General features: G+C 31.6%; 1 protein-coding gene across 1 annotated transcript; it reads left to right on the top strand.

Annotated features, from left to right (window-relative positions):
* Nucleotides 1-3,429: 3,429 nt before the first annotated feature.
* Nucleotides 3,430-5,115, top strand: LOC113376012 (putative general negative regulator of transcription C16C9.04c). The gene has a single exon (XM_026615944.1). The coding sequence runs from the start codon at nt 3,430-3,432 to the stop codon at nt 5,113-5,115; it is 1,686 nt and encodes a 561-aa protein (XP_026471729.1).
* Nucleotides 5,116-15,876: the final 10,761 nt, after the last annotated feature.

Genomic DNA, 15,876 nt, shown 5'->3' with positions numbered 1-15,876 from the left:
CATTTTAGAGAATCTTTATTTTTCCATACGTCTCTACATATAATTTTATGTAACCAGTAAAGAATTTGAACTATAAGTGGAAAACAAGCATTACAAAATACATTTATAATAATAATGTGAATAATTTGAAATAGTATGTAATACTAAAATGTGAAAAATTGTGGAGTGATCAGTGATTGCAATAGTCACAATTTTTGGTAATGTGGAACCTACACCTAACTTATGTCAAAGATTCTCTACATTCTCGTTTTATTTGATGTGTCCTCCAAGAATTTTTGCATAAATATACATATAACTTCATAATCATTATTGATTTACAAATAAAATTACATTTTTATAAAAAATTCAAAGTTATCAAAAATTTCATTAAGTTTGCTTGTGCAGAATCTCGAAGCGTGCAAACCGTTGAAAAAGACAGGCGTCAGTTCAGCTTTATTTATATTAAGGTAATATTTATACCAGCAGTTCTTCGGTGTTCAAACTTTGAACAGGCTAGAAATTTAATATCGTAGGATATTCGTACATTGTGCGTTTTCTGAAGGAGCTGCACTTTCAATATAAATGTGTTGCAATGTGCCTGTCAAATCCTTAGATATTTTTGCAAAGATGTCATAAGAACATACGACAGTAGATACTGTTACGGAATTTCAAGACTAGAGAAATATTTCTGAAAGATATTAAACGTTCGAAAAAATGTCTATTGGTAGCTAGAAAATAATTTTTATAATAGAATTTTATTATTTTGCAAAATCTCTCTTTCTGCATGGTTTAAAAATATTTTTAAAATATGTATGCATTGATATAAATGTTTATTAAAATGATGATAAACACAAATATTCATTATTAATGCTTTCTCAACAAAATATGATGATATTGATAAATATACATTATTTGTCCGCGTTATATTCCATTATTCTGACTTTACTAATTGTTCTGGATCAAAAACTTTCGCTATATATTTTTTAAATATAATGACAAATTGATCATTGATCAACAACTGATTAATATAAACGACTATAAACTATTAAAACTATTATCTGATTAAGTAACCTAATCAAAAGCTGTAAAAAATCCAAAGATTTTTTTTATTATTAACTTCCCGTAGGGTAAGTTATTTTAATCGTCCAAAAATCAAAATTGAAATTTTTTACATTTCTCGACGTTTTGAAGGTTTCTGAACCTTTTGGCATACCTCAGAAAAAATGGATGTGTGTGAATTTTTCGTTCACATTTTCGGGCGTACGGATTAACCGATTTGAATGGTTCAAAAAACATTCGATTCCTATTGATAGGGAGATGTGCTGATTAGTTTTTGGCAAAGGCAGGTCCCGCCGTTTCGGAGATACGGAGCAAAAGTGCAGAAAATAGAAATCGAGTTTTTGAGAGATCGGAGCATCCGATTTGAATGATTGAAAAAACATTCAATTTGTAATAACGGGTAGAAGGGGTGATTAGTTTTTGGCAAAGGCAGGTCTAGCGGTTTCAGAGATACAAAGCTAAATGTGCAAAAAATGGCAGTTTTTGAAAGAATTAAGCGTTCGATTTGAATGATTCAAAAAACTTTCTGCTTGTTTCAATAAAATAATTGCTTTTGCAAAAAAAATTTTTTGTTTCTATTTTTTTTTGTCAAAAAGAATTTTTTTTCCAAGAATTTTTTTTTTGTATATGAAAAATAATTGAGATTTTTAGTTTAGACTAAAGTTCTAATATACTATAAATAATTTCAACTTTGCAATTCAGTATAATTCTTATAAATATTATACAATGTTACAGTGTTTATTTATAATAATCTATTTGAAAACATTTAATATTCCTCGGTCATTTCGTTTCGGTACGGGAAGTTCCAGCAATTTGCCTTAAGGCACGTTGCCATACACACCATTAGTTTTAAATTAGCAATCAAAATAATGTACAATTCTATGGACAATTGAGATCAAATGAAACTCTAATGCAGTAATTGAAAAAAATCTGAAGAAGAGTTAACGACAAGCTGTTTTTTATTTCAGAATATTATTAAGAATATGGAAAATAAGGCAACTGGTAAAGTTTAAACCCTAATGTTCTATTGCGTACTTGTGTGATGATAATCATTTTCATCTAAAAATATCGATCACGAATATATTTTTAAATAAAAATAATCTGGAAATTTCTGCAAACTAAGTGACTACTAGTGAAGTGTAACTACTAGATTGCCTTCTCATAAAAATATATGATACATGGGATAGAACAGAATTGTTTAACCGTAAAAAACTGAAAATATTTTTTTTATATATCTTTACGTTTCAAAGTCGAAACATTTGAGCATACCTTCGAAAAAATTTATGTATGTGTGTGTGTGCGTGTGCGTTCGTTTGCGTGTGCGGATACAAATTTTTGTCGACAATTTCGAGAACAAGGTTCAACCGATTTAAATAGTAATTCAAAAAACTTACCATTTTTATTGATAAGCAGACGATCTGATTAGTTTTTAGCCAATGCAGGTCCAGCCGTTTTGAAGATACGGGGTAAAAAGTGCCACAAATTGTAGTTTAGTTCTTGAGAGAAATGGAGTATCTGATTTCTATGATTCAAAAAACATTTTACTTATATTGACAAAACGAAGAACTAGTTAAATTTTTGAGAAGAAAGGTCCAGCGGTTTTGGAGATGCTATTTGGTGGTGAAATCTGATAAAAATACCATTTGGCGGTCAGAAATGATTATTAGATACATGCATATTAAATTATCAGATATTTTTTAGAGATTTCAATAATTAGTATTAATTTTGTTTACATTTATACAGGTCCCGCATTAATGTTTATCCATTAGACTACGACGCAGCCCCTACGAGCTTCTACATTTTGACCCTAAATCAGCCACAAAGCACAATTTCTTTGAAAAATTGTTCAAATTGTTCAAAACATTTGAAAATAACAGAAAAACCTTCAATTTTTCTGAAAAACCATTTTTCTCATAAGTTTTAAAGCTTCTTTAAAAAAATTAATTTTTAGTAGAGGCAGTTTCTGCAACTTGCCTTAAGCGACGATACCATGCACCACTAGTTTTGTAACAACTTTCGAAAACAGCATAAATATTAATATGAATTGATCAACAATTTAGTTCATTATACTAATTTGATCCGTTCACAACAATCGAACAATAATCTAGCTTGAATAGAATTGTTTCACTTTTGTGCATTTGTTTATAAATTATTTCCAACGTATTATTATCAGCGTGTTTATTAATAATATTATTAGTTTGCTATTTACATAAATAGCAAATAGCAGAAGTCATGTTTTCCATAAAATTCAGTCGTTGTGCGTTAATCTTGCGAGGTGGGTCGCATACAATTTTATAGGTTATCATCTTAACAATTGTGTATAATTTTCAGTAATAGTATTAAGTGAGTTTTTTTATTTTAAATTCAAATAATATTACTATTATGTCAAATATGAATATGGGAAACAATGCTAAAGAATGTCCTTTGTGCCTGGAAGTGCTAGAAGAGTGCGATTTGGCATTCTTTCCGTGTGCATGTAACCACCAGGTATGTCGATTTTGTTGGCACACACTTAGAACAGATGGTGAAGGATTATGTCCACAATGTTGGAAAACTTATCCTGAGAACCCTGAAAATTTTACTTCTTTATCACAAGATGAAATAGCCGTTCTAAAAGGCACAAAAAGACATCAAGAACAACAGCGTAATTTAAGAATTCTTGAAAATCAAAAATATCTGGCTAATCTTCGAGTGTTACGAAAAAACTTAGTTTACGCTATTAGTATCCCGAATAGCTTAGCATATCCAAATATATTGATGAGGTACAAGTATTTCGGAAAATATGGAAAATTTTTAAATATTGTTATTATCGATGTTGCATATGCAGGGACAAAGCATTTTACCTCTAATGCATATATTACTTATAGTCATGATGATGATGGTTTGAGAGCAATTCAAGCTGTTAATTATACTCTAGCAGAGGGGAGATTTATTAAGACGCAAATGGGAACTTCTAAGTATTGTACCCATTTCGTGAAGAATTTACCATGCCTTAAACAAGACTGCTACTATATTCATAAATTCGATCCCGAAGCCAGTTTTACAAAAGAAGAATTACTTCTTGGTAAACACCTAGAGTATGAAAAAAAAGTGTTTGATACATTAAATCAGAAAACTGCAGCTATGTACTTTAATAGTACTAGTCCAGAAATATCCCAAAAGCTATTATTTATAAGGAACAATAGATGTAGTGCATATCACAATCAAACTTTTAATCATTTTGATCATTCTCATCCACAAGAAAATATAGAATATTATAATTCTATGTCTAATACTCGAAGAGAATCTGACAACATAGCACAATCATACGAACAATTTTCTAATCATTCAGCATGCTTTGAATCTAATCAGCATTTACGCGCAACATCAGATGATGATCTTGATTTTGATCCCTTCGACGAGGGTCAAAAAGCAAATAAATCAATGGATAATGAAATGAATCTTCAAGAAAATTATAATCTAGAATATGAAAAATATAAAAAGAATCTTAGTCATAAAATTCATTTGCCTTTAAGTAGCATTTTAAAAATAAATGTTTTTGACATTTGGGTACCCCCAGAACCAAAAGAAAATGTCGAATCTGGATCTTATTTCAATGTAAACAATACGTCATCTGCTAAGTGGGATTCCATGATATATCAGCAACAAATTCCAAATTCTACACCACAACAGCAGAAATACGGAAAAAATATAGGCATGGCTTATGACTGGGCAAAAGTGAACTCAGCCAGTGCCAGAAATTCTGAAACATTTGACCATAGCTCAATTGGAGTACATTATACAAATAATATTAGACAAAGATCAGTGAATGATAATAGCAATATAAGCCAACACGCTGCAAATCCAATAGACGACGTTTATGTTCCATGCTCAACAAATGCGCAATTGGGATATTTTCCAGCTCCAGTGGGAACACCTCGGCATGCAAATATGATTCCATATACTGATTCGTACAATATTGTTCATCGTCCTATCGATATCTCTATGCCCATGCCTAAGTCTATACAAAATCAGTGGCATCCGTTCCAGAATATACCACCAGCTAATGGTAGTGGACAAAAGTGGTGGCATTATTAAATTTCACCTGCAGAAAGCAAAGATTATAAAGAAAAATAAGAGTTTGATGTGAAGAATAAGCGCAGTTCCAATCTGCTAGCAATATTCAATGTATTCAGCAATAAGTATTTTTTTAGGACTTATTTGAAATATTTCAATTTATCATATATTATAAACGATTAAATTTATATTCTGTATATTAAAATATTAAATATTTAATTCATATGGTTTATTATATTATTTATTAATTAATTTATCAATATGAACTTAAGTGTAATGTATGTTATTACAGATTTATTCTACTGCTTTGGAGTATTTTTTAACTTCTCGTAGGGTAAGTTACAGTAATCACAAAAAATTGAAAATGAAAATATATTTATGTTTCAGAGGTTTCTTAACATTTTCCATTGATTACAAAAAACGATGTATGTGTGTCTGTGTGTATGTATGTGCGGATACAATTTTTCGTTGCCTATTTTGAGAACACGGATCAACCGATTTAAATTATTTAGAGAATATTCGATTTCTATTGGTAAGGAAGCGCTGATTAGATTTTGGCAAAGTTATTTTGAGAATTTTAAAATTTCTGAACAAAATTGACCTGTTTGAAAAGTTTGATTTTTTTCACCTACTTTGAAATATTTTGGAATTTTACTTCTGTAACTTTTTTTCGAAGCAATCGCGATAAGTTAGCTGCGTAGAAACGAAATATAGAAGCGTGTGAGCGCCGCGTCGCAAACTAACGTATAAACATTGGCACGGAATCCATAGAAATGTAAACAAAATTTCTTATTATTATCAAAATATCTATAAATTATCTGATAATTTGATATGCATATGTCTAATGATCTGTACTAAACATACTTAAGTATCTTGTACGATAAGGTAGTCGCCAAATAAAATATGAAAGATAAGATTTATAGTGTTTATAATGATCTATTTAAAAATATTTAACTAAATTATTTTTATTGATTGGTCAATTTTTAATTGATTATTGATTATTTTTGTTCCACAAATATTTACACAAACGTTTCAGAAAGTTCCAGCAATTTGCATTAAGGCACACTGCCATGCCCACAAGATTATTTTTTATAATTATTTTGAACAGCAATCAGAAACTAATAGTTCTATATGTTCCATCTGTGAATGACAAATTATTATTACAATTTCTGAAATAGGGCGAATATTTTTATTGCTGGAGCAATGCTGGGTAAGATATATTTTCACTTGGAAATATATTGATATTTATATTTCCAAGTGAAAATCGTTGTCACTACTGCTTGACAATAGGCTGTTCGATGTGAACCCGGGACCTCGAGATGCAACCCATTATTATGGAATACCAAAATCTGATTGGTGTTCAAAAGCAAAGACTAGGCTTTAGTTAAATTTTGTAGTTACATAATCTTCCCCATATGTGTAAACAATAATATTTTGTAATAATTAAAGGCTTCGAGAACAAGCACGCTTTTGTATGTCCAATTAGTTAACTTTAAAAATGATTAACTAGTGGTGTATAGCATTATGCCTTAAAGCAAATTGCTGTAACTTCCCATACCGTAACGAAATGTTCAAGGAATATCAAATGTTTTCAAATGAATTATTATAAATACTGTAACATTTTTTTAAAAAAAAATTGAAATAAAAAAAACGAAATAATTTTTTTTTCAAAAGCAATCTTTTGTTAACACAAACAGAAAGCTTTTTGAATTATTGAAATCGGATGCATAGTTCTTTCAAGAACTGCTCTTTTTTGTACATTTAGCTCTGTATCTTAGAAATGACTGGACCTGTCTTTGTCAAAAACTAATCACTACTTCTCCCAATCATTACAAACTGAATGTTTTTTGGATCATACGAATCGGATACTATGTGCTTTCCAAAACTCGATTTGTATTTTCTGCACTCTTTGCTCCGTATCGGCTGGACCTGCCTTTGCTAAAAACTAATCAGCACATTTTCCTATCAATAGGAATCGAATGTTTTTTGAACCATTCAAATCGGTTGATCCGTGCGCCCGAAAACGTGGACGAAAAAATGCGGGCATACAAAACACACACACACATTCATTTTTTTTTTGAGGTACGCCAAAATGTTCAGAAACCTTCAAAACGTAAATATATGCAAAAAATTACCCTACGGGAAGTTAAAAATAACATAAACAAAATTCGTTTTGTAATCGTCGATCGCCCTATGCAATCAATTTTCTATTCAAAATGACTTCTTAACCGAAGGCCACCTTAGAGTGCACTCGTTCTTTATTATGTCACATAAATTGCAACCAAATTGCGCAATTTAGTGCAGTAAAGCCACCTTTATTCAGCACCCCTTGGAATTGAATAAGCCGGCTAATGGAGCGAGGAACGAAATATAAAGCAATTAGAGGACTGTTGGTGATTTAACAATAAACATGCATCTCCCGCGTGATGACTGTTTGAATAACGGCGACCGCGAGGTGTAATATTGTGACGAGAAGGGGGTTGAAGCCCCCTTCTAGGGGTATGCAATGGCTGCCAAATATTATATTCTAGCCTTGCAATCCCCTTACGAAGGGGTTACTTCAACACTCCAATCGCCCGCTAAAGTACCTGTAATTACCTGTGGGGGTTAGTAGCTACTATACGAATGAAACCAAGATTTCTTTTATAACTAAATCTATTAAAATAATTAATAATACATTCCGCATGTATTTGTGGAACATGACCGTACTTGCATAAGGTCATGTTCCCTAACTAATACCACTTATTCTTATATCATGGTATATATGCTTATATGGAGATATGAGGGGAGAATAGCTACAGCTTATAATTTACATTATCTGACCTTTAAGCTGGACCTGTCTTGTTGCACAACACACACACAACTAACACTAACGTATCCCAAGGCGTTCGCCTATGGGATACGTCTTCGTTGGCTCTAACTTCTTAATTGCCAGGATCTCCGGAGCGTCTCTCTGATGGACCCCAAGAACCAATAGGTAGTTAGGGGTAGTGGTAGGGATGGTCCCGTACCCTGGGGTTGACGACTATCAGGCGACAATAATTATCAATACGACGATAATTATGATTATCGTCACACGCCCCCCTGTCACACCAGAGCCGCCCTCGGCTCTAAAAATTGTTGCTACTTTCCAACGATGTTTGAGGTCCCCGTAGCGGTATCCATAATTGTTGGGTGTACGTCCAGAGCCTGGTTTACTAAATGTGAATTTGAACGTAGACTGTAGTTGTGGGTGTGTGCCAATAAACCTTCAGTAATTGTGCTTTCGGTCAGATATATGTCGTCTTGTATTCTTAATTAGCTATTCCCCCATTTATTAATAAAGAAGTTTGATACACAACAAACAAAAAAAATTGATTAAACAACGTAACAAGTAATCAATAAAAAAAAATCTAAATCGACAACCATAATCTTTAAAACAAATATCAAACTAAATTTATATACGGGTCAATTTGACCTTCAACTTGAAACTTGAACTTAATTAATTTTGTTTTCCAAGAGCTCGTGTTTGAAAAAAACTGTACCTATTTGAACTTCAAATCGCGATGTTATTTAAATTAGACACAAAAGAGAAACTACCATTTATACATAATGCTACAATACAAAAAGAAAAATTACACGTGGTAAGATTAAGATGTTACTAAAAAGAGAACGTTTTCTTGTACAATTTTTTTCGGAACACGCTATCTTGAAAACAAACCTAACCTATGTGTGTGTGCTGTTCCCTGTTTTCTTGGTTGTAGTATTAGTTATTATGAAATAAACGTAACCCGAAATCTAAATTAGTTCGCCAGAATCGATTAGCCCGATAATATGGACAATATGGAGTAACGCGTGGAAAAACATAAAAAAAAAATAACTAATGTGACGATAAACAATGAAGAATTTATTTACCTTTACTTTAAACTGAATCAATTCCGTAAATAACTAAATGACTAACGAACGCGACATTTACAGTAATTCAGCCTCTACTGGTGTGATTGCCCCCCAAACACAAGACCACAGATGGGGGCTAAGATCTAGTTATCCTTCTTGCTCCCCCCGCAGCGCCCCAACCATAATAACACTAGACCGACCGCTTATGCCCACCCAAAAACAATGGCACTTACAATCACCTTTGTAAGCGGGACACACCCAGAGTTCCCCAGCTCGGCACAAGGGCCCTCAAAGGTTGTCCCCTTCGCGGGGAAATGGCGACGTGCGACCTATGGCGCCATTCCAGTCTCACTGAAGGTACCTTCTTAAAATTTTTCCAAATAACTCAATATAATACTCATAATAATTCGACGGCTGCGGGTTTGATTAAGGGCGGTTTCCCCGATTGAAACCGTACGCGTCCATCGATTCGGACACCTCAATGGTCCTCGCTCGTGGACAACTGGGCCCAGCTTTAAACAATAATATTCTCATATACACATAACAAAAACGTACATCCGATATGGCTCCTGATGTAAGTCTGCAGACTTATATTTATACAATTTACGTTGCAACAACCTACTCTTCAAAAACAAAAGTCCCACTATAACTTCTTTGCACCATGACGACTAAATATCCTAACATATTCTAAAACTTAATTCTAAAACCTATCTAAGGGAGGGGGAGGGGAATCTTAAGTCTAAACTAATATTATTATTGTATTTTAAAAAAAAAAAGTAAATGATTTTTTTTCTCAATCGTATACTTCTACGACGAAAAAATCTTCTACTCTACCAAAATGAATCATGTCGTATCGATCTAATTTCTTATGAAACGAGCCCGGACGTTTCATGAGACAGCGTTACTGCTTGTCCCGGCCGCTCGGACTAAAGCTACGTCAACCGACGGCCGAGTTGCCTACGGTATATTCATATACAAAAAAAAAATACTATTGAAAATAAATCATTAAAAAAAAGGTGGTGAAGGCTTCGACACGATCCCTCAATTTATATATTCATCTATATAAACTAAACTTCCTTATTCTTGATTCTTCATCATGTTCTTCCTATCTCTAATACTCCGTACATACTTGTTTCCTTTATTAATTTCCTCATTTCATTTACTCTATTTGCCATATCGGACCCCTTAATCAGGATTGGGCGGTCAAAAACACGAGCCAATAACTATTGACGAGACAGAATTAAAGTATTTTCAATAAAAATAAAATCGTATTTTGTCCATATAAAAGGGCGTCACGAAAATTAAACAACACGCCGACGGTATAAACTAACGCGATAATACACTACAAACGTTCGTTTGGTTTGATTTACGGTGACATTATCAATAAACAAAAAAACAACACGACGAAATTAATAGTTTACCTCGAATCATTCTCATACTTAACATAAAACTATTATACTTGATACATATACAATCGGGCACCATAACATAATTAACTTTTTAAATTTGCCCTCTATACTCTCATTACCTTGTAGCAAAGGCTATAAACTCTATCCGTAAACCAAACCAAACCTTTCGCGACGCACGGCTAAAAAAAAACGACACAACGATATATACATATATAAAACAAAACATTCGAATATATTAAAGTGGCGAACAAAACGGATAATGCAATAATGATAAATAGGATAAAAACAGTAAAAGTGACGAAGTTACGCGTATGATATAAAACTGATTTATTATGGAATAATAAAACATTAAAATTAATAAGAATTAGACAAACGTGAAGAAGAAAAAAAAACTACTAGTTCGAAAATAAAAACAGCGAAAAAAAGTGTCACTGGCCGTTCTAGCTGTATGACGCACACAACTAGAGCGTTTATCCAACCGTCGGGTACAGGTCCGTACTTGGCAAGACCGAGTGAAACCCTTACCAGTGTCCCTGCGCCCGCAGAGATATGACTTCTAAAAGACACATTGTGCCTGCAATCTGCTCTAATTAACGAAGGTTGGCTAGTCCTTTCGTTACCGTGCCGCATACGATGTATAACTAGACTGGTCGCGATAGCCGTTGTGATCGTTATGCAAAGAAATCATATCCCAATCCTATCATTAGTAGGATCGGTCGGATAAAGCCGCGAATAGAGCACCAGACAATGGTGACCCGGCAGAACTGAGGCCAACATTAGTACGCGTAATAATAACAAAAGAAAGAGAGAAAATATTTAAAAAAAGAAAAACATTATCAAAAATCAAATTATTAAAACTAATAATCATAATCAAAATTATTAAAACTAATTCATTATTGCATCATCTTACAAAAAAAAAAACACGAAAATACACGACGTTAAAATATAAAATATAAAAAAAAAACTATACTAATACTACAAACCAATTACTCTATACCTACTTATAATACAACAATCCAGCTGGTCAGATATGAATAGCATGCCTATGTTTCAACTATTTGAAAAAAAAAAAGTCCTTGTTAAACTAACAAATCCGAATCGGCACTGTCTGCCTGGCTCAAAAAACTTTGACTCTCTGCACGCGTTTCGTACGCGCCAAACATCTCACCCCGTGAGTTTCTCAAAATTCTTACACTTTTACACATAAGCACGCTAGTCTTTATGCTAATTCTCCCCCGTAAAATTACTTAAAAATAAAACCAACGATAATAGCAATTTGTTAAAACTTGTTAAATTGCTAATCCTACGCTTGACTACCAAAAGTGACAAAAAACTTGACTTGTTCGGATAACTTTCAAAAACTTTTAAACTGATTAATTTATTATAAAATAATTTTCAACTTAAATTAAATTTTTCTATATAAAATAAAAAGTAAAAATTCTTATCCTATGAATTTAGTTGAAAAAAAAGTTAACAAATTATTTAGCTAAACTCTCATAAGAGTTTAAGTAATTTACCAACAATAACATAAAAAAGAAAGACACAAATTCTTATCTAGTAAACAATTAACTTATTTAAAAAATCCTAACTAATTAATCTATATAAGTAAAGAAAACTTAATATTTTTTCTACAACTTTCTTGGTCTACATAATATTCTGAATTAATAATTCAAAAAAAATCACAGATAAGAAACCTAGACCTTAATTTAATTAAATTCTCCTAACTATTTTATTCATAGCACGTAAAAAGTAAAAAGTAATCTTGCCTCATTCGTCTTTAAAATCGAAAAATTTGGTAATTACAGGGTTTGTTAACAACCGCGAATAAAAAGAAAACTAGAACAAAAATAAATGAAAACCGCTCAAACTATTTGTGTTTATCTGTATTTATATCCGTACTTATGTTTATATTATTAAAAATGACAACAAAATGCATTATGCGCGCGAACATTCTCAAACCGTTTAACAATCACTGAGTGTGAGTATGAAATTTTGGACTTGTACGCTATGCCTGTGTCGCGCACAGGTCAGGTCAAAATCACTGAAAAAAGATACTTGAAAGTTAAATTTCTCCGAAAAGTGGCCATGTGTTTTGCGTGACCACGCGTATCTGCGCTAGAAAGTAACATATTTGAGCTTACTAGAAAAAATATATTCGACAATTTGAATATTATTTTAGAAAACTAAAAATATTTTTGTGGATATATTAACGCGATTTTTATAATAAAAAGAATAAAATGAAGAAAAAAAAAATTGCAATTACATCTACGATTATGTGAATTTATAAATTTTATTTATTTATTTATTTTTTTATTGCTTACTATTCAAACATAATAATGTAATAATTTGTAATACTGTAAAACAAAAATGGGGAGACAAAATAGAATTAACTTAATAGAGCAAGAATTAAAATTGAATTCGATTAGAAAAAAATACAATTTTGTTATTTTATAAATTTTATACTATTGAATATTCAAAACTATTTGCAAAGCACCAAAAAAAACCGCGAAAAGTATAATAAAGTTTAACAAATCCATTAAAATACAACAACTAATAAAGTTTCACACTCACGCCTTATTTAAAATCAAATCAATGATTTATAATCTTAAAATATCGGGATACGCGCTTTTAAGAAACTTAACTACAGATAAACACATGTAGCAATATACATACGAAAATACACAAGCATAAAGAATTTGCGCGACGTTTAAAATTTGATTTATTCCTACAAACTTTTATAAGAATTATGAACACATTAAAATACAACCGAACACGTAAACAGTGGGAGCTACTCGCTTGGTTTTTTATTAAATATTATTAAATATAAAATAAAAATTTGTAAGTTGGGGATCGAATGCGTTTTCACCATTGTGACGAGAGGGGGGTTGAAGCCCCCTTCTAGGGGTATGCAATGGCTGCCAAATATTATATTCTAGCCTTGCAATCCCCTTACGAAGGGGTTACTTCAACACTCCAATCGCCCGCTAAAGTACCTGTAATTACCTGTGGGGGTTAGTAGCTACTATACGAATGAAACCAAGATTTCTTTTATAACTAAATCTATTAAAATAATTAATAATACATTCCGCATGTATTTGTGGAACATGACCGTACTTGCATAAGGTCATGTTCCCTAACTAATACCACTTATTCTTATATCATGGTATATATGCTTATATGGAGATATGAGGGGAGAATAGCTACAGCTTATAATTTACATTATCTGACCTTTAAGCTGGACCTGTCTTGTTGCACAACACACACACACAACTAACACTAACGTATCCCAAGGCGTTCGCCTATGAGATACGTCTTCGTTGGCTCTAACTTCTTAATTGCCAGGATCTCCGGAGCGTCTCTCTGATGGACCCCAAGAACCAATAGGTAGTTAGGGGTAGTGGTAGGGATGGTCCCGTACCCTGGGGTTGACGACTATCAGGCGACAATAATTATCAATACGACGATAATTATGATTATCGTCACAATATAAGCTTGGTTGCTACAAACGGAGAGGGAAAACTTCCGATCTACAGACCAACACATTGGTTTATGAATTAAGTAGTTTATATTAAATATTTTATTCAGATAAATGTAAACTAGTTGTGTATGGCATCGTGCCTTCAGCAAATTGCTGAAACTTCCCGTACCGATATATTATAATTTTTGAAAAAGCTTTGAAATTTTTATAAAAGCTTTAAAATTTTTTGAAAACTTTGAAAAAATTAGATTTTTGAAAATTTTGAAATTTTTGAAAGAATTTGACTTTATATAAGATTTGAAATATTTTGAAATTCCTGAAGATTTTAAACTTTTTTTAAGTAATCGCACTGATTTAGCTGCGTAGTGTCAAATAATCGAAGGCCGCGTCGCAGTAAGTAAGCGCCGCGTCGCAGTTTAACGATTGAACATTGGTACGGAACCTACAGAAATGTAATAAGCATTGTATTTATTATTAAAATCTCTATAAAATATCTGATAATTGGATATGCATATGTCTAATAATCATTTTTTACTGCCAAATGGCATTTTTTTTTACTTTTTTCCTTGATCTTCAAAATCGCTAGACCTGCCTTTCCAGAAATTGAATTAGTTATTCATTTTGTTAATACAAGTAACAAGTTTTTGAATTATTTAAATCGAACGCTTCGTTCTTCCAAAAACTGAATTTTTGCCATTTTTTGCCCCGTATCTTTGAAACGGCTAGACATGCCTTGACTAAAGACTAATCAACATGTCTTCTTATCAACAGAAATCTAATGCTAAATCATTCAAATCGGTTGATTCATGTTCCCGAAATCGTCGACAAAAAATTGTATTCGCACATAAATACACACACACATCCATTTTTTCAAAGGTATGCCAAAATGTAAAGAAACGTAAAGATATATAAACATTTTTAACTTTGTCTTTTTTATGATTCCTTTTAAAAAAAGCTATCAAAAACTAAATTTGCATAAAAAATTCTGATTTATTGATATCAGTTTCTAATTTTAAATCTCATCTGATACAATAAAGTGCTACAAAAAAGAAAATTTTCAATTCCCAGACCAAAATATGGAGTTGTTATTTATTTAGTTAAATTTTTTAATCCAAATAAATATTAAAATTTCATGAAGTATAAGAAGAATTATCAATTTTGGTCAATAGCTAAGCACACTTTTCACGTGGATTGTTTTCAATTAAAACAGATACAATTCCTATTAACGTGAGTGAAATATGTTTTTAAATCTAGCCGAAAAAATAGCAGAAAAGAAAATAATATTTCATAATTTTAAACATTGTATAGATAGACACTGCTTATTGTAAAGCATGTGTTATATCATCTACATTTTTTATCAATATTCAAAGTTAGTATATTTTTTTGACCAAAATTACCTAAAGCATTTTCTAATTTTAATTCTTTCATGTGATGATGTGTCACAAGCGCAAGAAAATTTTCGATATACTACAATTTGTTTTGAGAATTAAGTAGTATATATATAAATTATTTCACTCAGATATTCGTCGATACTTCATCAATTCTTAGAACATTTATCAATTTTAATCAATGGCTATTGACCTACCTATTACGTATGTTGTTTTCAGTAAAATCATAATTTTTAGGTATAACGTATGTTAAAGACGTCATCAAAAACAAAAACACATGCTATTGCTCACAAATTGAGAAAAATCATGATATACTTAATCTTTTCTTACCAACTACTACTTCAGAAAGATTGAGAAGATGCTGACTAAGACACCTCAAATATTATTAATTAATCTTGAACTACCTTGAATCATGTCCCATTTTTTCAAACATATATATATATGTATTTTTTTAACCGACGTTTAATATGTATAACTTTTTAACCGACTTTTTAACTCAAATTAAATATATATATATATATATATATATATATATATATATATATATATTTAATTTGAGTTAAAAAGTCGGGCGTTACATCAATAAAAATAGTGTGAGAGTTTTTTAAAAGTTTATTTATTTAAAATCCAT

The sequence above is a fragment of the Ctenocephalides felis genome, unplaced genomic scaffold (genome assembly GCF_003426905.1).
Source record: "Ctenocephalides felis isolate EL2017-DRISC unplaced genomic scaffold, ASM342690v1 CF-g0.4_SCAFFOLD_01886, whole genome shotgun sequence".
NCBI lineage: Eukaryota > Metazoa > Arthropoda > Insecta > Siphonaptera > Pulicidae > Ctenocephalides > Ctenocephalides felis.
This window is presented reverse-complemented; position numbering and strand designations above follow the sequence as displayed.